General features: G+C 47.7%; 9 protein-coding genes across 9 annotated transcripts; 4 read left to right on the top strand and 5 right to left on the bottom strand.

Moving 5' to 3' along the window:
• Window positions 1-876: 876 nt before the first annotated feature.
• Window positions 877-3408, top strand: AKAW2_51742A (Zn(II)2Cys6 transcription factor; the record flags this gene model as incomplete). The annotated part of the gene is made up of 8 exons (XM_041691705.1): window positions 877-954; window positions 1015-1106; window positions 1161-1447; window positions 1504-1989; window positions 2047-2239; window positions 2294-2443; window positions 2491-2960; window positions 3023-3408. 8 exons carry the CDS (start codon window positions 877-879, stop codon window positions 3406-3408), a joined length of 2142 nt encoding a protein of 713 aa, XP_041545163.1.
• Window positions 3409-3684: 276 nt separating this feature from the next.
• Window positions 3685-5575, bottom strand: AKAW2_51741S (uncharacterized protein; the record flags this gene model as incomplete). The annotated part of the gene is made up of 4 exons (XM_041691704.1): window positions 3685-4637; window positions 4694-4740; window positions 4808-5161; window positions 5271-5575. 4 exons carry the CDS (start codon window positions 5573-5575, stop codon window positions 3685-3687), a joined length of 1659 nt encoding a protein of 552 aa, XP_041545162.1.
• Window positions 5576-6120: 545 nt separating this feature from the next.
• On the top strand, window positions 6121-7844 carry AKAW2_51740A (carotenoid oxygenase family protein; the record flags this gene model as incomplete). The annotated part of the gene is made up of 5 exons (XM_041691703.1): window positions 6121-6312; window positions 6375-6498; window positions 6559-6935; window positions 6991-7128; window positions 7182-7844. 5 exons carry the CDS (start codon window positions 6121-6123, stop codon window positions 7842-7844), a joined length of 1494 nt encoding a protein of 497 aa, XP_041545161.1.
• Window positions 7845-8474: 630 nt separating this feature from the next.
• On the bottom strand, window positions 8475-10940 carry AKAW2_51739S (Zn(II)2Cys6 transcription factor; the record flags this gene model as incomplete). The annotated part of the gene is made up of 7 exons (XM_041691702.1): window positions 8475-8886; window positions 8951-9133; window positions 9190-9794; window positions 9856-9936; window positions 9990-10300; window positions 10357-10634; window positions 10693-10940. The coding sequence occupies 7 exons, from the start codon at window positions 10938-10940 to the stop codon at window positions 8475-8477; spliced, it is 2118 nt and encodes a 705-aa protein (XP_041545160.1).
• A 734-nt stretch (window positions 10941-11674) lies between these two features.
• Window positions 11675-13527, bottom strand: AKAW2_51738S (cytochrome P450; the record flags this gene model as incomplete). Its single annotated transcript, XM_041691700.1, has 3 exons — window positions 11675-12372; window positions 12434-13270; window positions 13395-13527. 3 exons carry the CDS (start codon window positions 13525-13527, stop codon window positions 11675-11677), a joined length of 1668 nt encoding a protein of 555 aa, XP_041545159.1.
• A 498-nt stretch (window positions 13528-14025) lies between these two features.
• On the top strand, window positions 14026-15479 carry AKAW2_51737A (putative cytochrome b5 reductase; the record flags this gene model as incomplete). The annotated part of the gene is made up of 2 exons (XM_041691699.1): window positions 14026-14101; window positions 14161-15479. 2 exons carry the CDS (start codon window positions 14026-14028, stop codon window positions 15477-15479), a joined length of 1395 nt encoding a protein of 464 aa, XP_041545158.1.
• Window positions 15480-16372: 893 nt separating this feature from the next.
• On the top strand, window positions 16373-17396 carry AKAW2_51736A (3-hydroxyacyl-CoA dehydrogenase family protein; the record flags this gene model as incomplete). The annotated part of the gene is made up of 3 exons (XM_041691698.1): window positions 16373-16457; window positions 16519-17154; window positions 17230-17396. The coding sequence occupies 3 exons, from the start codon at window positions 16373-16375 to the stop codon at window positions 17394-17396; spliced, it is 888 nt and encodes a 295-aa protein (XP_041545157.1).
• Window positions 17397-18906: 1510 nt separating this feature from the next.
• On the bottom strand, window positions 18907-19479 carry AKAW2_51735S (cell wall mannoprotein 1 family protein; the record flags this gene model as incomplete). The annotated part of the gene is made up of 1 exon (XM_041691697.1): window positions 18907-19479. One exon carries the CDS (start codon window positions 19477-19479, stop codon window positions 18907-18909), a length of 573 nt encoding a protein of 190 aa, XP_041545156.1.
• Window positions 19480-22312: 2833 nt separating this feature from the next.
• On the bottom strand, window positions 22313-23422 carry AKAW2_51734S (alkene reductase; the record flags this gene model as incomplete). The annotated part of the gene is made up of 1 exon (XM_041691696.1): window positions 22313-23422. One exon carries the CDS (start codon window positions 23420-23422, stop codon window positions 22313-22315), a length of 1110 nt encoding a protein of 369 aa, XP_041545155.1.
• Window positions 23423-24407: the final 985 nt, after the last annotated feature.

The raw sequence follows: 24407 nt of genomic DNA, 5'->3' as shown, positions 1-24407 counted from the left end.
AAAGAATATATCCTTGTTGGAAATGAACAAATTGATTCCCCTGGTGGTACGAGAGTATGATGTGGAAATTCTTGGTCAGGGGCAAGGGCTTAAAACATGCAACCACTGGTTCGTAAAGCCAGTTGATTTCATGGTGCGTATTTCTAAGCGTACAAATCCGGGATAGGGGAGGCAGAGTCGAACGTGGTCAAGTCAAGATACTAAACACCTAAACGAAGTATTGGTATGGATAGTAACGTTTTCGAACTGAATAAGAATTCGTTGGGCAATTACCAGGTCGTCATTCTCGCTATTTGAAAGGCGGAAGTTCAAACAATTGTTGTGTACTTGGCATATTTCCTACCAAGCCAGTTCGGGGCAAAGCTGCCTCTCAAAGGTTCTGGCGGGTGATGCTGCATCCCGTGTAGAAATCTGCTGGCTGTTCTTCAGTGGAGTGACACGCAGATTCCGGTCGCCGATCCATCGATACAGAGAATGGCATTGTCCCCCTCCTTTCCCCGCTTTGCCCGGATACCGCAGTTTCCGCCTCCCGACACACCCGATCATTGTTATGGCCTTCCTTCCTCCGCTGGCGTAACTGCACAATAACCGGGTACCGTAATTATCCCTGAAACCCATGTACTCCGAGAGGACGCGGCCGTGGCTCGTCTTGACCGCGACTCTCCCTTCCCCATCTTCATGCCTATCCACTCCGCATAAGCTCGTAGCAAGACCCATAGGCCCCTCGTGCGGAGATGTGAAGCCGCCAGGCAGGTGGCTGATCTCACTCACACACTTCAATTCCACCCGTCAAAATTCCATCGAACCTTTGTCCATCTTGACTCAAGAGAAAACCAATCATTTTGTAGACTCCGATCACTTTGCGAACCCTCTGAGATGGAAGAAGATCGCCGTCCGAAGAAGCGAGCACGGGTCTCTGTGGCGTGTCGTCAGTGCCGGGACCGAAAGACTCGCGTAAGTCGGAGCAGCTTCCCCCAGAGAGAAGTATCCATTGACAGCGCCTCTCAACAATAGTGCAATGGAAACCACCCCTCTTGCAAACGATGCGAGCAACTGGCCATACCCTGTGAATACGATCAGCCCACTGACGGTGGCATAGCACGGAGGTATAAACACTTTCATCACGCCCCTGCAGGTGACAATGCTTAGCATGTTGACAGATCTGAGACGTCCGGGCTGCTGTCTAGGGTGAAAGAATTGGAGAGTCAACTGAGGACTTTCGCGAGATCTCCCCATGCGTCTCGGCGAGCATCCACCAGTGCAGATGGGGCACTCGATGAAGACAGCACCAGCCTGGAAACTTACGACCGACGGAACTCTACTACACTGTACTCACCAACCAGTAATCCAGGAGCCGGCGCTGCTCATCTTCCGGTCAAGACGGATGGCGTTGATGGTATGGGAGTAATCACACTCTCGGATAGTGCCACGTTCTCATCATATTTCGGTACGCAGATGCTACATACAACTTGCGGGGATAATGTTTGCTTACTTCTGTCATAGGTCCCTCATCCAATGTCGCACTTGTCTATGAACTCACTCGAGTGCTAAAGAATCTCAGTGGCGCACCAGTAAATTTGTCGAACACTCGCGCGGAAGGTGTTGAAGCGAACAACAATCAACAAAGCAGTCTAACATCCAGCCCTTCCTTAATACCGCGTGTTATGACAGCGGCAGGTGCTCAGAGTTTGCCCCCTGAGCCGGAAGCCACCTCTCTTCTTCATGAATATTTTGAGACTATCGGCCTTTTCTTTCCTTGTATATATAGAGACACATTCCTTGCAAAATATAGGGACTTTAGAAGGAATGACTCCAGCCATGCCAGTCGATCGTGGCGAGCTTTGCTCTTCGTTATGTTTGCTGTGATGTATCAGATGAGAAGCTTCGCCTCTCCTACAGATGCTGAAGACAAATTGTCTTGGGAATATCTCCAAAAGGTTCTTAACCTGGCAATGCCCGAGGCAGTAATTGATTCAGACCTGGAGACTGGTATGATGGCGCGTCCCTTCTGAACATTTTTACAGGAATCTGATAGCTTCAATTTAGTGCAACTGCTCTGTCTCCTGACTTGTTATCTTCAATGTTCGACAAATTCAGCTCAGACATGGTCCTTTCATGTGCTTTCTGTCAAGGCAGCCATGCAAATAGGCCTGCATTCCCTCGAGGCTACCCAGAACTTACCACTATTACAACGTGAATTATGCAAGAGAACGTGGTTCTGGTGTGTTGTGAATGATACGTAAGCAATGCCCCAAACCCCATGCCTTGCTTTCTAATATTGACTTGTTCGTAGTTTAGTCAGTGTTTATCTCGGCCGGCCTCCGGTTGTTCCAAAGTCTCTCATTAGCAAGGATCTCCCAGAAGATATGAGCGACATTTTCCCTACTTCTAATCAGAGCCGCACGGTTGCCATGACTAGTTTGGCATACTACAATGCGAAAATGTGAGTGCAGCTACTTTCAACCCAAACATCCCACTAATCACATGCAGTCGGTTGGCCATGATCATTTCTGATATATTGGTCCAACTTTACGGTGACAATATGGCTGCAAACAACAGCATGGGTGTTTTTGAAACTCTACGTTCAGCCTTTGACTTGTCTTGGAAATTGTCTGAATGGCGCAGTTCAGTCCCTGCTGAGATTCGTCCTGGCAGTGTTATAGCTGCCCCTGAAATCCCACGTGCTTTGCAAATGCAACGTTTCCAGACCGGCTTAAGCCTATATTTCCACGCCGCGCAGGCTCTTATATATCGCCCCGTGCTCTTAAGGTTTCTCCAATACAAACCAGATGGCACCAACGCTACCGAGACCTTGTCGCTCCTGAAGGATTCAGGCTTTTCGACCATCAAAAAATGCATGCACACTTGCAGCAGAGGCGTTGCACTTGCAAAGATGATAGTGGACGAACAATTTCGTCCAACGTCGCTATGGGGAGCTTGGTGGATGACGAATTTCCTTGGTATGTGGCCCAACTCGATCCGCCTTGCACGTCCCAGAGATCCATCTAACCAATTTGCGCAGTCTTCAACGCTTCTATGATGCACTTTGGTATGCTTCTTATAAGCACGCAATCGTCTTTCTCAGGTTTAATGGCAACTGAGGACATCGACCTTATTCTCTCCGATCTGAAGGACGCGAGTGAAGTGCATAGCCGTTTAAACAGGAATAATCTTATTATCTCGCGTTGTCGTGAATGCTTGCACAATTTTCTGGACCTCTACAAATCCTTCAGAGACACAACATCTGCCAATGGAGTAGGGGCATGGGAAGATTTGACCTTATCGCTTCAACAGGCCGACTTTCAGAATATCCATGCATCCCAAACGACGACCAGTTCGATATTGCCAAACCCTGGGCAGGATTTTGTGTGGTTTGATATGGAGGCTTTTCCTGGGCCAATGGCATAGCTACGGACCTGCATCTCTCAAGTTGGATGCGACACAGCGAGAGCTGCGGAAGCGGGACTGAATAACATCACATATTATGCAAAACGTAGTAACAGGTTGCAAGTTGTACTCAGTCTGCAAGGTGATCTAGGATTTCTTCTAGACTTGACAGGATAAGGCATAATAATTCTTGCACGGATGGATGATTGTCTTGGATGTTGCCCAATAAAGTCTTACCCCACGACAGCAGATGTTCCTCTACGATTTGGCCACCAGCTGCTCATGTTAATGCTGTGGTCAAAGTCTGGTATTCCCTATGGCTTCCGTAAGGGGTCTCGATGACGTCCAAATCCCTGACTTCCCCTGGGATAAGATGCCATTGGGATCCAGCGTCTTCTTAATAGAACCCAGTGTGCGATGGAGGATGCCATTTCCCCAATCATAATGTCTCCGAACTTCGTCCATGAAGTGGATATGTGTGCGGTATTCCGAAACGCTGGACCTCTCCACGCCGTCTTTCAGTAGCTCATCAAACAGACTTTTAGCCCTAGCCGCTTCAGCCGGGGTATATACCACAAGCACAATGCCGATAATATACCGCCCAAAAATATGGAAGTCAGAAAACAGATCAAAACCTGCCTTCTCTACCAACGGCCGTATCCTAGCAAACCACTCCTGTAGCTGCTTTCCGTCTGGGGGGAAGAGCGGTGAAAAGGCGATATGGCCACCCTTGGCTCCCCTAATATCAACAAAATCCTTGGCGGTAAGACGTGGGTATCCAGTATGTGGTATTTCACCCATGGGTAAATCTGCAGCATTCAAACGACCGCCAAGCTTGTGCTCGTGTCTCTCGGCGGTGGCCGCAGCTCCTGGGATAGCGGCAAAACGCTCCTGTACGATGGTCCAACAAGCGTCTATAAAGGCACCCGAAGCGCCATAGATAGCAAAATGGGCTTTCCAGTAACCCCAACCCTGTTCTTTTGCAAGCTTTGTCATGTCGGCATTTGTGGCATAGCCACCTTTGATCCCAGGGCCCACCGCTCTCCCAATGACAAGTGGGTCTTCCGAGGACAGAGCTTGTCGGTATGGGTTTGCGATCGACGCGTGATTTTGAACAATGCCTTCCCTCTCAAGAGCGGACATGATCCGTACTAGTGCGCCGATGTCTTCCTCGTTTGGAACACTGACCACGCAGTCCATAAAGCACGCAGGAGCTGGTGTTAGATGAATCCCAATCTTGGTAACAACTCCTGTTCGTTTATTAGCATAGCTACCACCCATTAGATCTGCCCTGGTTTTTGCTTACCTAGGTTGGACTGGTAAAAGAGACCATCTACACTGGGCCCATAGCCACTATTAAACAGTGAGATATTTCTTCATGGCAGTGGTCTTCTGTTTCGGAACCCGACAACTTGCTTACCCTTTATACAAGGCCCACATGGGACTTCCGGACAGGGCACCCATTCCAGTTCTGAGAACCTCTCCTGTGGCAAGAACAACTTCCATGCCACATTGTTGTTCCGCATGCTCGCCGTTCGGCGTGTAGCCAAATCCTCTGTCGAGCGTATTCCCAACTATCGAACCCCAACCTAGCGCGGGGCATGAAGGCCAGAGCCGGTAGCCTCTATCTTGGATGTATTCATAGAGATCGAAGAACGAAACTCCAGGCTCGACAATAGCATAGGCGAGTTCCTCGTTTACTTCGATGATTTTGTTCATCCGGTGCAAGTCAAGTATAACACTTCCAGGGACAATAGCGCCACTCCCTCCATAACTAGTAGTTGTTTGTCAAAAGCCATTGCATCGCGTTCGATCGCTTAACAGAACAGATTATAAAAAAAGTGACCTAGAGAAAACAAACCAGGAAGAAAACGTTGACATACCCAAGATTCCGTCCGCGGGAAACAGTCCACAATGGGAGCTTATACTCGTTTGCAATCTGTAGAACCCGCTGAATCTCGTTGACGGTTTTCGGTCTCACTGCGCCGCTGGGGGTATGATCGGTTGGGTTCCCCAGAGGCCAGAGATCGTCATAGCAGTTCTGCCCCTGTGGTCCTTCGAGATTTCCATACAAGTGATTGCGCGAGGCGTTGGGTTCACCGACAATTTCGCTAAGCTTGTCTAGGACCTTATCAAAAGTCGACTCCTCTAGCAATGGGGGCAAAATCCGTTTGGTGGGTTGGGCCATCTTAAATATATTTCTCCGACTTTCGATACCTGAAGCAATGTCTTCTGGAAAGATTTTGTAACACAGGCGACTCTATCTGATTGGAATGAAGGAAATATTAATATAATTCTCTGAGGCCTTCCCTCGCTTGCTTGGTACAGCGCCGAAGACGCAGGACATACATACCCGTGCCGGGTGTGCGAATAACATACACCCCCGGCGTAGAGACCTAGTTTGGAGATCAGTTCATTCCGGGTGCAATTGGTTCCCGACATGAGCGGGGATGTCAAGCGAAGAATCTCATTTGCAGGACAATATGACCCGAGTGCAGCTGGCAGACCAACATAGTACACGTGTGTCGGCTCGCCACCGCGGAAATAGAAACGGCCTCCGCGCTCGGGGGTGGATGGGGATGGCCGGGTATATGGCTCCTGAGCCAACCAATACATCCCCGCCGGTATAAGTACAACACGCAGGACGGAAGATACATATTTCTTACAGCACATCTCAACTCACAAGGTTCAGAACTCAAATTTTTTCCCATAAAAAGTCCTCCGCAGTCCAAAATGGCGCCGTCACAGATAATCCCACAACACTTCCCTTCGCTTCCCCAGTTTTCACACTTCATGAAACCGTCCCGTTTCGAGGGTGAGACAAACTACCTTGAAGTGATAGGCACAATCCCACCAGAAGTGCGCGGCACATTCTACCGGGTTATGCCGGACCCGCATCTTCCTTCGCGAGTCGAAGATGACCCAGTATAGACAGCCCAGTTCTGAGTCTCGGTTTGCAAATTTCTTGCTAATTTCTTTGATTCAAGTGGTTCAATGGCGATGGCAACGTCAGTGCATTTTGTTTTGAGTCTGGCAAAGTACATTTCAAGCAGCGCTATGTACGCACCGAAAAGTTCATCAAAGAATGCAAGTCAGGGAGAGCACTGCTAGGTAAATCCCCTTTCCTTTCCTTTTCTTTTCTTTCTTCTCCAGTAATCTGGTGGCCGTCAGGAAAATACAGAAACAAATTCACGGACGCAATCGAGTTCACAGTCCGCACCACTGCAAACACAAACATTGTCTTCTTCAACGGCAAGCTCTTGGCCTGCAAGGAAGATGCTTTACCATATGAAATGGACCCAGCTACCCTTGAGACTATTGGCCTCTATGATTTCAACGGCCAGTTGCCCAGTCTAACATTTACTGCCCATCCGAAGCTGGATCCTGTCACCAAAGAATTTATTGGCTTTGGCTATGAGGCCAAGGGTGATGGAACGCCAGATATCTGCTATTTCTCTGTTGACCCCTTGGGAAACTTTACCGACCTTGTCTGGCTTGTTAGCCCGGTAGTGGCTATGATTCATGACTTCGCAGTGACAGAGAATTATGCAAGTCTTCACTATAGAAGATTAGAGTCGTGGTTGCTAATATGACATTGTATAGGTCTTGTTTCCTCTTATACCCCACACATGTGATCTCGAGCGAATGAAGGCTGGCGGCGAGCACTGGCAGTGGACACCAAACATTCCTCTCTATATCGGTGTCTTGCCTCGACGTGGAGCAAAGGGCTCTGACATTAAAGTAGGGTTTTGACATAGGGAAAGCTACGAAGACATATTTCTGACTATTTGAAGTGGTTCCGTGCTCCCAATGCGTTCCCGGGCCACACCAGCAACGCGTTTGAGAAAGACGGGAAGATCTTCTTCGACCTTCCTATGGGCAAGAAGAACGTCTTCTTCTGGTGGCCAGATTCGCAGGGCAATGCGCCCAGTCCCCAGGAGGTGGCTTGCCACCTTTCCCGCTTCATAATCGACCCCAGCTCCGATAATCTGGAGCTACAGCCCGCTGAAATTCTATCATCTGAAGATGTAGAGTTTCCGAGAATTGACGAGCGTTTCCTTTCTCGTGAACATAGTCATGCCTTTTTCTGCCTCAACGACGATACTGCACCAACCATTTGGCCAACAGTGATGGCGAAAATGGGCGGCGGCCACCCGGTTTATAATTCGATCGGAAGATTGAATTTGAGGACGAGACAATTCGATAAATATTTCCCCGGAAATAAACACTTGGTACAAGAGACCGTGTTCATCCCAAGGTCAAGTGGTGCCGCAGAGGGCGAAGGATACCTGCTATTTTTGGTAAATAACTACGAGACCATGTTATCAGAATTGCACCTGGTCGATACAGATAATTTTACTAGGCCGCTAGCCGTTATTTTACTCCCGCTGCGTTTACGACAAGGCCTTCATGGAAATTGGGTAGATGATGAAGATTTGAAACTAGCTCGATACTGACTTCACCAAGATATTTTGCTTGTCCTATGAAAGTTCTTCAATCAGATTTTTATTGTCCCCTTACCTCCGAATATCTGTAATGATGTAACCCCCCGTGTACTGTCAATCCTGAAAGGGGTGCCAATAAGGGTCCGCAACCATGTACTCCGTACTCTGGACAGGATCCTTGTGATGCGTGTAAGAACTTTAATTATTGCGGGAAGAAACGAACCGAGGCTGGCATAAGAGTCAATGCCAGTCTATAAGACCACTAGACTATATTTTCTGAGCGAGAAACATCAAGCACATACGACCATAGGGTGTGGAAAACAGGGCTTCCCGTCCGCTCAGCCGTACTTAAGCCACACGCCGGGAGGTTAGTAGTTGGGTGGGTGACCACCAGCGAATCCCTTCTGTTGTATGTATTTTTAAGTTTTATTTTTTCGCATTTTCTCTCATTTGCTTTTTGTAGTGGCTGGTGGATGGTTTCATGGTTGTGGTGACCTTGTGGTGGGTGGACCTCACTTGGATCCGACATATATTCCGAGAGGAGTAGCATCGTAGTTACAAGACGATTCTTTCTATCTTTCGGAAGTAAACACTGCAATTTCCTCTCCAATCATATTGAAGGTAACGTTTGATAGCATTAAGTCATGTTCGAGTCCATGTATCCCAAAAATTGAATATCGAAGCTTCGTCCATGAGCAGATCAACAAAATCGTCCGCTGAGATATCGTTATAGCCAGGCGCATTGACGGCCCCGATTTCCGCTGTCCCTGCAACTTCACCAGCCCCTTCCAACCCCGAGGTATCGGTTGGATTATCATTTGCGTCACTATGAGGGAATCCTAGCAAAGTAGTCTCTGTGTTCTCTGGGAAGAGTAGCTGAATGGCCTTTGCGAAGATGGCGCGGTAAATGGACGCAACGGTGTATGTTTTCTGGAGTTCTTCCATCACCATCATGCACATGCTAAGTTTGTTGAAGCGGAGGCGCTTGGATAAAGAATTGCCGATCTTGCAGTTGAGGAGGTTTGTTTGCATTGCTGGGACGAGGAGGGGAGGCCTTTTGACCCACAATGGTCAGTAAAGTCCTTATTCTACATCAAAGGCGGACAAGATTTACGTACGTCATGGGCCCCGCAAATTCAAGCAGGCCGTCTTGAGCAATAGCTTCGACGACGGTATTTGTGTGAGAAGCTGCTGCGTCGGCCTTCAGTCGCATACGATGCTGCCAGCTTTCTTTTTCACCTGGGTCGAGGTCTTCCGGCAACATGGTGGTAAATGGGCGATAGAATGTTCCCGCAAGCGCACTAAATAGTTACCAATTAGTCTAGAATCTTGTACTGTACAGGGGCTTGCGTCTCACTGATAGTGCAACTGAAGGTGATAGATGCTGAAAATAGCCACACGAGATAAGATCGGATTGTCTTGTTCTGGAACCCTGCATTGAGATATCCTATTTTCCATGTCCTTGACGTCTTGTAGAGACGGCCTAGGCTTCCTTGCCTGGTAGTGCATGCTAATCACATCGCCTAGCATAGCGCTGATTTCCACGTACTTGACCCAATGATTAGCCAATTCTTCCAGATTCTCTGGTAAGTAGGATGCCATTTGTGGAGACAGGTCTACAACATCGCTCAGAAAGTCGTTGACAGACGGCGTTGGCGTATCGCAGTCATGGAGGTTGATTCGCAACGGTCTGCCCAAGGTCAGACTCAACCACCGATCGCGCGAAAAGCAAGTCCACCATAATCTTCGCCAGAGGTGTCGCTGGCGATCCGTGATCGAGGAATTGTAAGTGGATAGATCAGGGTCTCGATGAAGACCTAACATTTGGCAAAAGCTGATGGCGATGCCCATCCAGTACCATGGTTGTGTGTGTTCGTCGGCTTCGGAATGCCAGAACGCCATCAGCAACGATGCTTGCAGTAGAATGATCTTGTCCATTTCTCCTCCGTGATTGTACATGCACTTTCCATTGGCCGGTTATCAGCAAGCGGAGTCTAGTGATCCTCATCAGATAAGCACTCACGTTTGCTCGAGCGTACATCGCCGCCTTCATTTCTTTGCGTGATCCGTACCCTTCCTGCTCGTATACATCAGGAGCAATAAACTGCAAATTGTTGTCAGTTGAGCTGCAAGCTGAGCTTCGAGTGCGATCCCTACATTCGACGCCACGAAAAAGATGCACCAAAATATCAAGACGTTGTTTTCCGGTAATCGGCCGGTGCGGTGGTGTTCGAGAATTACGTCTGGCTCAAGGATCGGCATGATCGGATGTACGTGATGAAAGTAGGCTCGCAAAAGACTCTCGCATGTTGTTGAGCCAGGCATTGTGAATACACCCTTGCTTTCGAGGTACTTCTTATCCTCCTCCGCCAAATGAACAGCCGGGCTCGACGGCACGAGGAAATGTCTCGACAGCGACTGGTCGGAAAAGCATATTTCCAGAGCAGATGTTGGCCCAGTTCCTGCTCCTATCAAAGGGGTTAGTGTGGACCAAGCTGGTGCTCGCAGTAGTTTGAGTCCTTACCGGAGTAGAAAGGCACTCTTCCGGCTCTTTGAGGCTGTCCCAACGCAGCGGCGGCGATCTCGAGTCCATAACGCTCCTCGCTTTCTGCGTCATTGGGCAGCAAAGGTGTGCCCCTTCTGGATACAGGATCGGTCGCGTATTGATGTATCGTCTCTCGGGGATAGTCAGGGGCAGGCGACGAGATAACCTGGGGCCGGGTTGCGCGGCTCACACCCGGCAGGACGTTGTTCGAAGGGGTATGAGGTTGCTGAACTCTAGACGTCCGAGTGCGGCGAAGCCTGGAAAAGAACTCTCAGTCAGTCTAGCATCTAAATACGATAATAAAGTCGCGCCCACCTTTCCTGTCTTTTCTGATCCACGATACATTGTGTGTTATCCTGTGCGCACCCAATGCAAGGAATACCGGTAATGTTGAGACTGCATCTCACTTTGCGAAGTCTGCAGGTCTCACAAGCAATTGTTGATCGCTGGTGGCGCCTAGGCGTTGATTTCTGTTGGTTGGTGGGCATTCTATCGTCTGATTGTCGAGGATCTATCTGGTGCCTGCGGTCATCCGAGGAAGCTGTGGCTGTGGCAGGAATCATGATGTATTAGGCAGATACTAACCTCGGAAGATTGCTGAGATTGCGCGCGTTCCGATTGGATAATAGTTTTTGCTGTGGGGCACAACTCGGCATGCCGAAAACGGGCCGGGGACTCGGTAATATCGGCATGTTAAATCATGGCATTTGCTATTTGGACTCCACCTATGGTCCAGCACACTTTTGATCGAGCCGTTCTTGTACTATCGCTAACCATTAAAGTTTCATAGATATCAAACATCTATCCGCTTTACCTAAAGCCTTTCGGTTACACCTCTTCCCAAGTCACACCCTTCAAGATGCCTCGAAGATGTTTCCTCGGTTGAGGTTGTGATTACTAGTACTGACTTAAAGTTAACCCGGTGGTTGGCCTGTTCATCGTAGAGGGCTATAAGCAAGGAGGCTGTTGCGACCTTCGTTGCTGACACCTGGATGGTGGTCTTGATTCAGGACCAACGACAGTATGAGTGAATGAATAAATGTGTATATATATAGCCATGTAATGTTAGGTGTATGAGAGAGGAATATTTACTAATAACTTGAGGAGCCGAAAAAGCCCCAAAACTTAAAGTCCAAAAACAACTTTGCAAGGAAAACGGGACATAGTGCTGTCAAATTGCACATTCTAAGTGGGGAAGTCATCTAACTATATACAAGCACACTCTTGTGGGTACAGCTCGTCCATGGCGGCGAGCTTGGTCCACTTTGCCTTAACGGCGTTCAGGGATACAGGAATTCTATGCTGCTGTTGGCATCGACTTTGGTGGCCATCTCACCCGCCGTTCTGCGCGTACGTACAGATTGTTGGGCCTGATCAACTGAAACATGGGATCATACTCGATAGGCCCGTTGTCCTCCAAGGAGAACTTATAGCGGTAGACCAATTTGGGCAAGAAGACCTTGACCTCTTGAAGTGCAAAGTTGAACCCAATACACATGCGCGGGCCCGTTGCAAAAGGAATATATGCCGCCTTGTGCCTGGACTTTACCTCCTCGGTATCCCAGCGGTCGGGGTTGAATCGAGCAGGGTTATCCCAAAGGTCAGGATGGTTGTGAATATGGTGCAGTGCGGGCACTATAACTGACTCTTTGGGCAGCCTGTACCCTCCAGGCAAGACAAGGTCAACCTTTGCTGTTCGGCCCGGCTGGAAGGATGGATTGTGGCGGCGTTGCGTTTCTTTGATATATTTATCAAGGAACTCCAATTCATCGGTGAAATCAGCCGTAATTTCGGTATTTTCGTCAAATCCATGATCTACTAGTTCTTGGAGAAGGCGTTCTTGCATGCCTGGGTACACACAGAGACCGTAAATGAGCCAGGATAGGAGAGAGCTGGTCGTAGTGAATCCAGCGCCAGTGGCAACAACTAGTGCCCAGGTTAGACTTGACTTTGGCAGCTTCTCGCCCTTGTTATCAGTCGCACGAACGGCATAGTCTGCTGTGGGTCAGCTTTCTCCTATCTCTTGGACATTCTAAGAATCAAGGATTATACATACCGACCATGTTGTCTGCTTTCAGAGCAGCATCTTGCAATGGCAAATCCTCGTTGCCTCCCCGCGAAGCCGCCTCCATCGACTGCGCAACCATGTCCTCGATGCTGGTTTTCAAAGTTCGGAGTCGCTTTGGGTCGCCAAAAGGCAACCCAGCATACCAATTACCCATGGATGTAACCTTCTTATTGAGAGAAAGTAATTCAGCAATGTTATGGACCATCTCATGAACTGGAGCATCCGGTGCTTCAAAATGCTGAAAGTCGAGCCCTAGAACTAGCTTTCCAACCGCCTGAGAACCCAGCTTGAGCATGTACTGGTACACGTTCCAAGCCTCGTCCTGTTTATCAAGCGCGTCAAAAACCTTGAACGAGTCTTCGACTGTCTTCTGCATCGTTGGGGCGTAGTGTCGGACCGCCTTCGGGCCCAAGGCAGGAGGCAAGAACTTGTGAGCGACTCTCCATTCTTCGGTATCAGTGTCTCCAAGGAAAATGCCAGCAGAGGGGGTCTTAAGCCCCGCCAAGGGGTGCGCTTCATTGATCTTCTTGGTAAAGAAATCCGACTCAGCAAAAGCAATCGCTGCTATTCTTGGATCATTGGTCTGGTAGGTCACACGACCTAGGTTATTTGTTTTCACAATGGGGCCATATCGCTCAAAGAGTCGCTGGTGGTTTCCGAGATGGTCGGGGTAAACTTCGAAAAAGGTGCCGACGAAAGGTAATTCCCTGGGACAGGGAGGGTCGCGCACGGCGTGTCCGTCGATTGTGAGGGGCACAGGACCAGGTGCTGCCAGCACCTCTGAGAGCTCATTCAAGACAGCTTTGTCCCCTTGGAAGCCAATTCCTACGTATTGAACGTCAGTAAAAGAACGAACTATTGCGAGGATGACGCTACCGCCACAGTAACCAGGCTGGTATGAATTTAGCCTGGCCGCTGTGGCGGTAGCCCTGCGGCAGGGGCTACCAACCACTTGGCTCAACGATTGCAAAGTGTGCGGCAATCAAATGTTTCAAATCATCAACATTTGCGGAAGAATCAAACTGAATTTCCTTTGCAGATGATGGGCTTTCCCCAAGAAGATAGAATGTTTGCGAAGGCATTGTTGATATTGTGGTTGTCCGGCTGATGTTCTACAAATATGAGTCTTGCATAGCATGATGACACTTATATATCTTCGCAACGGCAAGGCATCCCGCAGACATCCTGATGCTCGGTCAATTTCTGCTCGACCCACATACAATCCAAGTCCTTAAGCAGTAGTGCAGATGTGCTGTAAAGGTTCGCATATCGCATGGCATGATTGTTCCTCGGAAGGGTCTGTCACCATCCGAGGTTCGGAGCTGATGGACGGATGAATGGCCAGACCGGCAGGCTCTTCCTCGGAATGGTGAACGCCAACTAAATTGGTAGTATCCACACTGACAGTTTATGTTTTGCAAAGTTGGGATTAGCTATATCTCAGAAGTATTCGCATACAAATAGAACCGCAGGTCATCACTCTTAAAGCGCATCTAATCTGCCGTCCAGCGCTAGAAGCATTTACTTCCGCATACGCCCGTCACCAAGTTTGTCACAATCTGAACATTGCAATCACCACGATGAAGACATTTTCTTTGGAGGAGGTTGGCTCACACAATAGCAAGACCGATTTGTGGGTTGCTATCCACGGAAAAGGTGGGTGTTCAAATTATCTGAACATTCGTGCTGTCAGCACACTAATGTGCTGAGTTTAGTGTACGATGTCACAAGCTACGTAAAGGATCATCCTGGCGGTGCCGATCTCCTGATTGATGTTGCTGGCCAAGATGCGACGGCGGCGTATGAAGACGTGGGCCATTCAGAGGATGCAAATGAGATTCTGGAATCCTTCCTGATCGGGACATTGAAAGATGCGGTGGAATACAAGGCTCCTACAGCTGTTAGACTTATCCAGCCGACATCGGTGTCATCACCTGAAAAGAAGGATGGTTACGATGCTACTCGTACTGTTGGTCTCACTGTTGGCTCGGTTGCCTCGCTTTATCTTGCGTTCAAAGCTTTCAGACCACAGCTCAGCCTTCATCATCTAGCTGAGCTTCTTCCCAGCCTGCCGTCCCTGTCATCAATCAGGTTGTCTTCATCCCTACCTGATGGAGGCTTTGCTACTGGAGCAGCCGCCACAGCCTGTATCTGTGCTGTACTAGGCGGCATGGTGGCTTCTCGCCTTTCGAAGCTCACGGAGATTGAGTCGGGTTTCACGAAATACCCACCTCGCATCAAAAGAAAGACTATACACAGGCCAGACCCTCACCTCGTCCCTGGCTTCCTACAACCGAAAGAATTCAAGACCTTACCACTCGTGGAAAAAACACTGCTCGCCCCCAACGTGTATCGATTTGTCTTTCAGCTTCCTCGGAAGGGGGATGTAGTTGGTCTGCCTATCGGGCAACACGTCGCCATCAAAGCAACCGTCAACGGTCAATCCGTTTCGCGATCATACACCCCGACGTCAAACAATCTTGACTTGGGTAGATTGGAGTTGGTTATCAAGTGTTACCCCGATGGCTTGCTCACAGGCCAGTACCTTGCCAACCTCAATGTTGGTGACAAAGTACTCTTCCGTGGGCCCAAAGGCGCGATGCGATACAAGAGGAATCTCTGCAAAAAGATCGGCATGATAGCTGGCGGCACAGGGATTACACCTATGTTCCAGCTTATTCGCGCAATCTGTGAAGACGACAAGGATACAACCGAGATCTCTCTTGTTTACGCCAACCGTACGGAAGATGATATTCTCCTGCGAACAGAGCTGGAAGCATTTGCATCTGCGTATCCAAGATCGTTGAAAATCTGGTACATGTTGGATAACCCTCCGAATGACTGGCAGTACGGCAAGGGCTACGTGACGCCCGATGTGATGCGTGAAAAGCTCCCTGAGCCTGGCCCGGACACTAGGATCATGCTTTGTGGTCCTCCTGGCATGGTCAATGCTGCCAAGAAAGGATTGACTGGTCTAGGTTTTCAAACCCCAGGAGCGGTGGCGAAAATGACGGATCAAATCTTCTCTTTTTAGAACGCTTTCTAGCACTTGGCCTGTATTTGTGCCCATTAGACATATGGATATAGAATCTATTTAGATCATACAATTCATTCGGCTTCCCTCAGACATGAAATTAAACGCTCATCAGTTCAAATGCTCACTGACAGAGGCGTTTGGTTTTGATGATTCATTATTAGAATAAAATCATTTTAACCCTGTATAAACAAAGCCACGGCCGACTCTGCTCGAGCGTGAGGCAAGAATGTAACAGGAACTCGATTTACCCAGTTCCCACACCCGGAGAAGTTGTCTTAGTGAAGCATTGGTGACACAGTAGTGCAAAAATCAGACTAGCTTGAACGTTCAGCCTTACCGTAACAAGTAGGAGTATGCGTGTACCTTTTCCTTAAAGGTGCCCACTTACCTTGGTTGAAATTCTCCGAGGTGAAAAGTGTCGGCATGCCGAGCACCACCGAATTAGATCCGTCCCCGCCAATCGGAACGCAGAAGCCGGGACGTCTTTCCGAGGTAAACTTCCCGTCTGGACCCGCCGCAGCGGTGATGTTATCGAGGATGGAAATACGAAAGCAAGGCACCATGGAACACTCAGGTGCATCAATGCATCAATTTGAAACAGCGATGTTTAAAAGATCCGAGGATACGCAAAGTTTCCCTATCAAGGAATACCCTCGGTGGTGCAGAAGCCACGGATGCTCGGGACTCACTTGATGGATGTAGAACCAGACATTGCCATTCTTGGAGAAGGGAGTGGATTCGGCGATGCATCAGATTTGCTTTAAAAGATGAAAGCGCCCTTTCTATAGGTTACGGCGAGCTCTCTGGAAATACACTAGATTCTAACTTCACATCCAACTTCAATCGATACATCAAACCAAGAGGATCATACTCCAACCATACCTGCAACAATGACTCCAACCTGGCAATTACCTAAGGACTACCGGGAACGCCCTGTAGCAGTTCTCGGTGGTGGCGTTTTAGGACGTCGTATTGGTAGAAGATCCCGACCTCCAGGTTGACAAACAATGCATGACACAGCTAACCAACTTTCCAGCCTGTATCTGGGCATCAGCAGGTTACAACGTCCACGTCCGTGACCCGAGCCCCCAGCAACGCGCAGACTGCATCACCTACGTAAATGAGAATGTCACCTCATATGCTGTACACACAGCAGCGAGCCCCGGCCCCATCACAGCATTTGAGGATCTGGCGGCGGCAATAGAGAACGCGTGGCTCGTCATAGAGTGCGTTCCTGAGGTACTCCAACTCAAGATCGACACCTTCGCGGAGCTAGAGAAACATGCTCCGACAGACTGCATTCTGGCAACAAACTCATCGTCATATCGCTCCTCAGAAATGCTGGATAAGGTATCAGTCGCAACGAAGACGCGTATCATGAACATGCACTACTACATGCCTCCACAGGTCATGGTTGTGGAACTGATGACGGATGGATTCACAGAGCCATCAATTCTTCATTTTATGGCTGAGCGCTCGAAAGAAGTGGCGACCAAGCCTTACATTGCGAGGAAGGAATCTACTGGGTTTATTTTCAACCGTTTGTGGGCTGCTGTTAAGCGCGAAGCTCTTACCATTCTGGCTGAAGATGTTTCGACGCCGAGCGAGATTGACTCGCTATGGACCGAGATGTTTGTGAAGGGAGGGACGCTGCCATGCAAGATGATGGATGGTATGCCTTACCCTGTACACTACTAACTCTACAATTTATGCTAATTATTTCATGCTTATTATTTTATTGCTACAGCTGTTGGACTTGACACCGTGGCTTTCATCGAAAAGCACTATATCGCTGAACGAGGTCTCAATTCTGAGAAGACCGTCGATTTTCTCCAAACGAACTATCTTGACCATGGCAAACTTGGGAATAAATCATCCAAAGGGGGGCTTTATCCGCCCGCGGAAGAGAGATAAGCTGTAACTGCTGTTATTAGTCTCGCTGGCTAGATCTAGAGTATTTGACCTAAAGTTGTGATATTAATTTCTGCTTCTATGGCTGGAATCTAGCGAGTATAGATGCTATGAATTATAGCCTAACTGTATAGTGGATAGTTAAACAAAAGTATGTTATCAATTAGTCAGTGTGGCCGAGTGGTTAAGGCCAGACTCGAAATCTGATACGTTCGCGTGCACAGCTGTCGCTGACGAGCAATATTTCCTTTTTTGGTCTTATTTTGGTTTTTTCCTTCCTGCAAATTACTTTGCTATTCATCAACTTGATTGCTTTCAGTTGAGTCATTATTATGTTCCGGCTTCATTCTCATTTTTGCGCGTGATGAGGCGGGAGCAGCAATACCGCTTGAAATATCCGTACCTCAACTACCTGAAACTCTACATATGCTTGCCAGTAAGCACATGGTCGATAACCACTGGACTCGCTTCATGAGGATCAATAACCAATTATCCCACAACTAACTCTTACCACCACTAACTCTAAACTCCTTCCTCAACTCCCCGATAGACCCCGTCCCTTTCCATACGTATCCGCATACCTACGCATGATTACCCAGGCGCAACATATTTCTTTTTCAGTGAGTGTATATCTAGCGCTAAAAGAGAGTCAAATACTATGTATCGTTGTATACGTAACTATGGAATTGATAAAGCTCTTTAAAGGTCTGCAAGTTTGGCTCAGTATTGAATGCTCCCAGCCAGAAAGAAGGATGGATGGATGCACAGCTTGTTTCGTCGATGGGCAATCGAGGTGGCTCGACTCCGTACGGAGTTCTGAAAATCTGCAATCAGTACTCTGTAGATACCGGAATGCAAAAATCTCAGTTGAAGTGAGTCTACTGGCCTACGCTCGCCACTCCCTTAAGTATTCCCTACTGCATGTCATGACTCGGGTATCTGATCGTCGGGATTTGACCTAGGACATGCCCGGATGCTCCTCTTTGAGGCCTGTGTGCCGGGGTGTGGATTTCAACTGAACTCTGCATATCTCCCGAATATCTCCTGTCCGACATCGGTCGCACCATTGCTTATCATCTATGGAGTGTTCCATACAATCTACACAACTACCTTATCATGTGATGGTCAATAAACTATAATGTTAACATCCAGGTAGAGAAAAAGACACCCTGCCCACTGCTGCCTTGCTAAGATGTTTTTCTGCATTGTGCTGGGCCCTCATGACGTACCTTGTGCCTAAGGCAGGGGTTTCCGATCAACAAAAGTAATTATATAGTATTGCAAATGACCCCGTACACTTGTTATACTTGGCCAAACGAAAACGTTTCCTTGCATTTCAAGTTTTCCTCATAGACAATGAATTCAGTACTCCTAAGAGAAGTTTAGTCTCTGCTTCTATTACCATACATCAATAACTAAGTTAAGAGACGTGCAAACGAGAAGGCTTAATTATGACTAGAGTATAGGCTTGATTCCATCGGTTCACCCTACTGAAGATCACCCATCCTCGATTCTATGAATAGGCCGCAATCGCCTTCTTGAACGCTGTCGAAATCTCATTAAGGATCAATGGTGCCAACTCTGCGTACGTCCCTGAGAGCTTGTCCTCTACCGCTGACCCCAATGCCTTCGACAGAATGCTCAACTCTTGCAGATCAAACTTGACCAGGAAACTCAACGACGCGATTCCCAACAACCCATCGTCAAAATCAGACTTTTTCGACACAATGTTGGCCAGCGTAGATGCGATCTGTGGCTCCAGCGTAACGAAAGCTTCCGCTACCTTCTGCGACTCGGCGTCGGTGAAATTGGCAGACTGTCGGGTCACTTTGATTGCGGTCTTCAGATCGACTTCGAGCTGGATTGTTTCCGCTTGGATTTGCAATGCAGATAATGTTCCTTCAATGCCGCCCGGGTAGTTGCTCACGGTGGTGTTGAGGGTGACCAGTTGGGTAGAGATGGTGTTGACGGCGGAGACGACGCTGGAGCCATCTCGCTTGGTTGGTAAGAGTACTTTCGCCGGTGTTGCTGTAGCTACTGCTACTGTGGCAGTGAAAAGTAAGGTGAGGAGGTACAAGAAGTTCATGTTTGTGGGTGGTGCTCACTTGGCAACTACAGAATGACTCAGTCAGACGCCCATGCATTTGATTTATACACAGGTTTGATAATGACTCGATCACCTCATTCTAACCCCGCTTCTTAGCGGCCAGCCTTCTCCGATTAATGTTACATTCAGCCTGTACAGCTAATTTACTGGTGCTGACTCCCATAGTCCCCGCATGACGCTATCGTTGCTTCTACGAATCAAGCTGATTGATGATCTTCGAAATTGCCTCAACAGGAATAGTGGCCCGGGTCCCTTAATTACATTTGCAGCTGGACGGGCTGCATTTCTCCCTTGTAGCTCAGATATATATTAACAATCTAATTTAACAGGCTCATGTTCCTTGCAATGGTTGGTGCTAAGTCAAGCCACCGTGTGATAGCATGTGCTTCCGAGGCCTAGAGGACCCTGATATTCATCACTCAGCCCGCCACGAATTTTCCAAGCATGTGACTCTCAATGAGCAAAACAATTACAGTTTGCAAAATGATTATCTTAGCGATCTCTATAGAATACCCGCTTTATTCTATCCACTGCGGAAGTTGTTCCGATGGTATAAGTAGTTGTCTGAATAGGTTCCAGCGTACCAACAAGTCCACCCTTCTCTTTCATACCTTTCATCATCCACCAGTATTATTACTCTTCCATTCGCTACAAAGCTATCTTGCTACTATCCAGTGTTTGCATGGAAACAATAAAGACACAAAAGGCAGAGAACGTCTTTTCATTGTAAAGTAATTCGGAGATGAGGTTCACTGGGATCATCATTGAGCTTTACCCTGTCCATTACACTTTGTCTCACAATTATTGGAGGCGAAGATGCTCAAGTGCATGCAAATATCGATAGGCCTTTCTAAAATACGCTTGAGAACTAGTTAAAATTTAGAAGATGGTTGTCGACCGTTCAACGGCCGCCAAACGAAGTATTTGCCTGATCACTAGGTCAGGATTAGATATTAGCAAGTTTTCATTATATTACTAAATCATAATGCGATATGTTTCATCTAGGAATATGAACATAGATAACCTATATTGTTTGCACATTAGGATGATATCCATTGATATGCACAGTAACATGTACCTGATGTAACCAATTATTGATTGTATACTGCTGAGTAAACGCATTATGCCTGTTTGAGTGGTCACTCGATCCCTGGATAACCAAGTATGTAAAAGTGCTCATCCAAAGTAAGACAATACCCGAGCGCCCCAGGTACGCCCGGATTCTATTTCTCCATTCCTCTCTTCATTCTCCTCCTTATCCCTCCTTCATGCCATAACACCTAACTCACACAGAAAAAAACACGAAGTAGGTAATAGAACAATATACTGCAGCATAGAAGGCTCGTCACCACACTTATACACCCAACTACTGTAGTATACAGCACAACGCAAGGCGAAGCACAGTTATATAGATTGTAGAAAAATGAACGAGTGGGGCAGCTGGCTAGTTAACTGCCTACACAGCTTGTCGATGCGCAATTTTGGTAGCACTCAAGGGGAGCTCCCATGTTAGTGTCGATCGATCGATTGCACTACATTAGTTTCCTAGGTACGTATGCAAAGCTAGAGTGGAATCATTGTACCAACCTGTCGACACCCGGGATCTAGTTAGTTACTCGGTTATCAGTCATCCCCTATAATCCTTTCCTCTCTCTGTGTAAGTTTTCCACTCAAATAACGCCAATACTGTTAAGTGCTGAACTGCTTTCAAGACCAAGTGTACGTATTTCCTCAAGACATACCAGGAGAAAAGGAACACTTTCACAGAGCTGAATAAATACACTAATAAAGCCATGGATATGCAGTAGTTAGTAGATAACGTTGTCGACTTATATTATCTTGTAAGTAAAGCATCCACTATGGGTGGTTGATAAGTAACAGGAGACTGACCAAATTCAAACATTGGAACTGTGAACCAACTTACTGATAAGGTCTGTTTGGGTAGAACACACTACAAGCTCGTGGGTGGCGTTTTCCAGAAGCTTGCACGGGTCAGTGGTTCGACTGGGCCTTACCCCTTCATTAATGGGCACGATTGATCTTCATTAGCCTCGAATAGTTCCAATGTATGTGTGATGATATTATGCCAAAGTTCTCTTTCTAACATAGAGAGCGTTCAAGTCTGTGTGTTCCAGGATACCTATTGGCAAGCTTTCTCTACCTTGCTTCATCCGTGCGCTAGCCCCAGGCAGCTACAACGAGAATGCCTCCCTAATATACGCATTGGCGATCGCGATATAAACTGTCCTCAACACTAAACTACCACATACGACCATAGGGTGTGGAAAACAGGGCTTCCCGTCCGCTCAGCCGTACTTAAGCCACACGCCGGGAGGTTAGTAGTTGGGTGGGTGACCACCAGCGAATCCCTTCTGTTGTATGTTTTTTTGCTTTTTTTTTTCTCGCTTATTTGCCCTTCTTTGTGTAGCGCTTTTAACGAGCTATAACCATCATTGAAGAAGGTCTTGGCTTGTCTGGGGGATGTGGTTGGATCAATCGCACGAATCAGTCCCCACATCTCTCTGCTTCTATACAAACGCGGGTGACCCGTTGGCAGCTGAGAAGGATAGCCGGCTTCAATGATAGATTAAATACTTGACCCCACAAGAGATATGATCACAAAAATCCGAATTATAAGACAGAAGATACAATTATGAAGTCTAACATACACAATGGTTCTATCTAGCTTGGGTATTTCGGTCATATCTCCGTTTACGAGATGTCTTCCCACTCATTTCTTTGATACACAACGACATGAACACTCATCCAGTTTCTACCAACGCTACCCGGGGCATGATTTTAGCTATAAATATCAGCATTGTATTCTGTTCTCCATAAATTCTGCACTGAAAGGGTAGTTCGTGTAGCCGTCCTCTTGCATGGGCGTATAGAAACTCTCTCGATGGTAGGGATTTAGAGGGATATTTTGACGAATGCGAAAAGGCAAGTCGGGATTGGCGATAAAGTGCCGCCCAAAGGCGATTGCGATCTGGTGATCCTTGTATTCTTCTTCCATGGCAGTTTCAACGTTCTCTGGTTTATATCCACCGGCAACAATGACAGGCGCCGAATTTCCCCAAATATCGAGTAGAAACTTGATACTGCCCTCCTTCTCACAGTCTATGTTATTGATGACACGAGACTCAATGACATGGAGATAAGCCAGTTCGAGCTGTTGCAGGCGCTCCACAAAGTAGGCGAATTGAGGCACCGGGTCGACCATCTTCATGCTCTGCCATGTGTTCCAAGGACTAACGCGAAAGCCAACACGCTCAGCGCCGATAGCATCGGCTACTGCTTGGGCCACCTCCAAGCCGAATCGCGCTCTATTGGGGATACTACCACCCCACTGGTCGTTTCTCTTATTCGAAACGTCTTGAAGAAACTGGTCGACCAAATATCCATTAGCCCCGTGGATCTCAACGCCGTCAAAACCAGCACGAATAGCATTTTTCGCGGCTGTTGCAAAGTCACCAATAATCTGTTGCACCTCATATTCCTCCAGCTCTTTGGGAACGGGCATGCCGGGCTCAATGGGAATAGGACTAGGAGCATGCAGAACATAGCCACCGTCTGCTTGCAATTGTGCCGGGTCAGCGGCTCTGCCGACAGCAATTAGCTGACAGAAAATGAAGCTTCGTTTTTTATGTACTGCGTCGGTAATCTTCTTCCAGCCCTTAATTTGTTCTTCGCTCCATATCCCGGGTGCATGAGGAAGTCCGCCGGCTGATGGTGAGATCATTGTTGCTTCGGCTATGATCATGGTGCCTGGGACTGAAGCACGTTGCTCATAATAGGTTGTGGCCATAGGAAGGGGGACATGTTGCGAATCCGCGCGAAAACGGGTGAGTGGTGCCATTATGACTCGATGGTCGAGATTGATCGTGCCGACCTGAAGGGGCTGGAAAAGTTTGGAGGGCATGTTGACCGTCTTGGACGCAGATCCGTCGTGATGTCCCAATCGTGAGGCGAGTGAATTCGTTAGATAATTGGGAACAATTGGGATGTGTTTTCAACTGGAGATGGCATTTCTGTAGACTTGTGTTGATTTTCGCTATATATGTAGAAATTGCAATTGGGGATGGTGGAGAAAACGCCTCTGTCTCCAACAACACCTCCACGCGAATATATTCGACTCAGTCCATCGTAGCTGATAAATCAAGGTCTATTGATTATATGGAGCTTCCATATTTACTCTGAACCAACAGTCTTTTTCATAGTATTGTCTCTATGGAATCGGTGGGAGAGGGTTCTTATAAACGCCGATGTAGTTATGATTACACCTCCGAAGCTATTCCAACCGATATCGAATCCAATTTCGAAAAATCATCTACTGGCATCATAAGACCATGTGCCGCAAGATTTTCGAGATGTTTCTTTACACATATTCTCTCACAACTTAGCAAACTAATTTGTCTAAAATCAAGCATTCTTTGCCTCGACTACCATAGAGCGTTGCCAAATTCTTGGTGGCCTTTAAGTGCCCAAAAAAGACTGCATCAGGGTTGGCGACCATTAGATAGAGAGACCCACTTATTTCGGGCCCACATCTTTGGAGGTACTCCGGCCCTCTTGGAGGTGATTGTAGATTTGGCTATACCCGCAGCTATGAGGTGCTCACAGAGATGAAAAGTAGGCCATCAAAGCTCTGTCTGGTGCCGAGACACACTAGGTATTCCTAGTTAATCCAATATTGTATTTGGAGTTGGGATAATGCCCTCAAGATGGTGTCTAAGATGGCTAGTCTTTCCCCCATCACCGGCCTTACTGCCCACAATCGCAGTCAATTTGCGCTGGATACTCCATTTTACAAGTTGAGACCAGACGTTCCTATGATGATATTGTAGAAATTAAGGACTTGCCCCGGTGGATACGACGACAGATGGAAGCTAACAGGCGGATCCATA

Source organism: Aspergillus luchuensis, chromosome 5 (genome assembly GCF_016861625.1).
Source record: "Aspergillus luchuensis IFO 4308 DNA, chromosome 5, nearly complete sequence".
Lineage (NCBI taxonomy): Eukaryota > Fungi > Ascomycota > Eurotiomycetes > Eurotiales > Aspergillaceae > Aspergillus > Aspergillus luchuensis.
The sequence above is the reverse complement of the archived record's forward strand: the minus strand, read 5'-3'. Positions and strand labels throughout refer to the sequence as shown.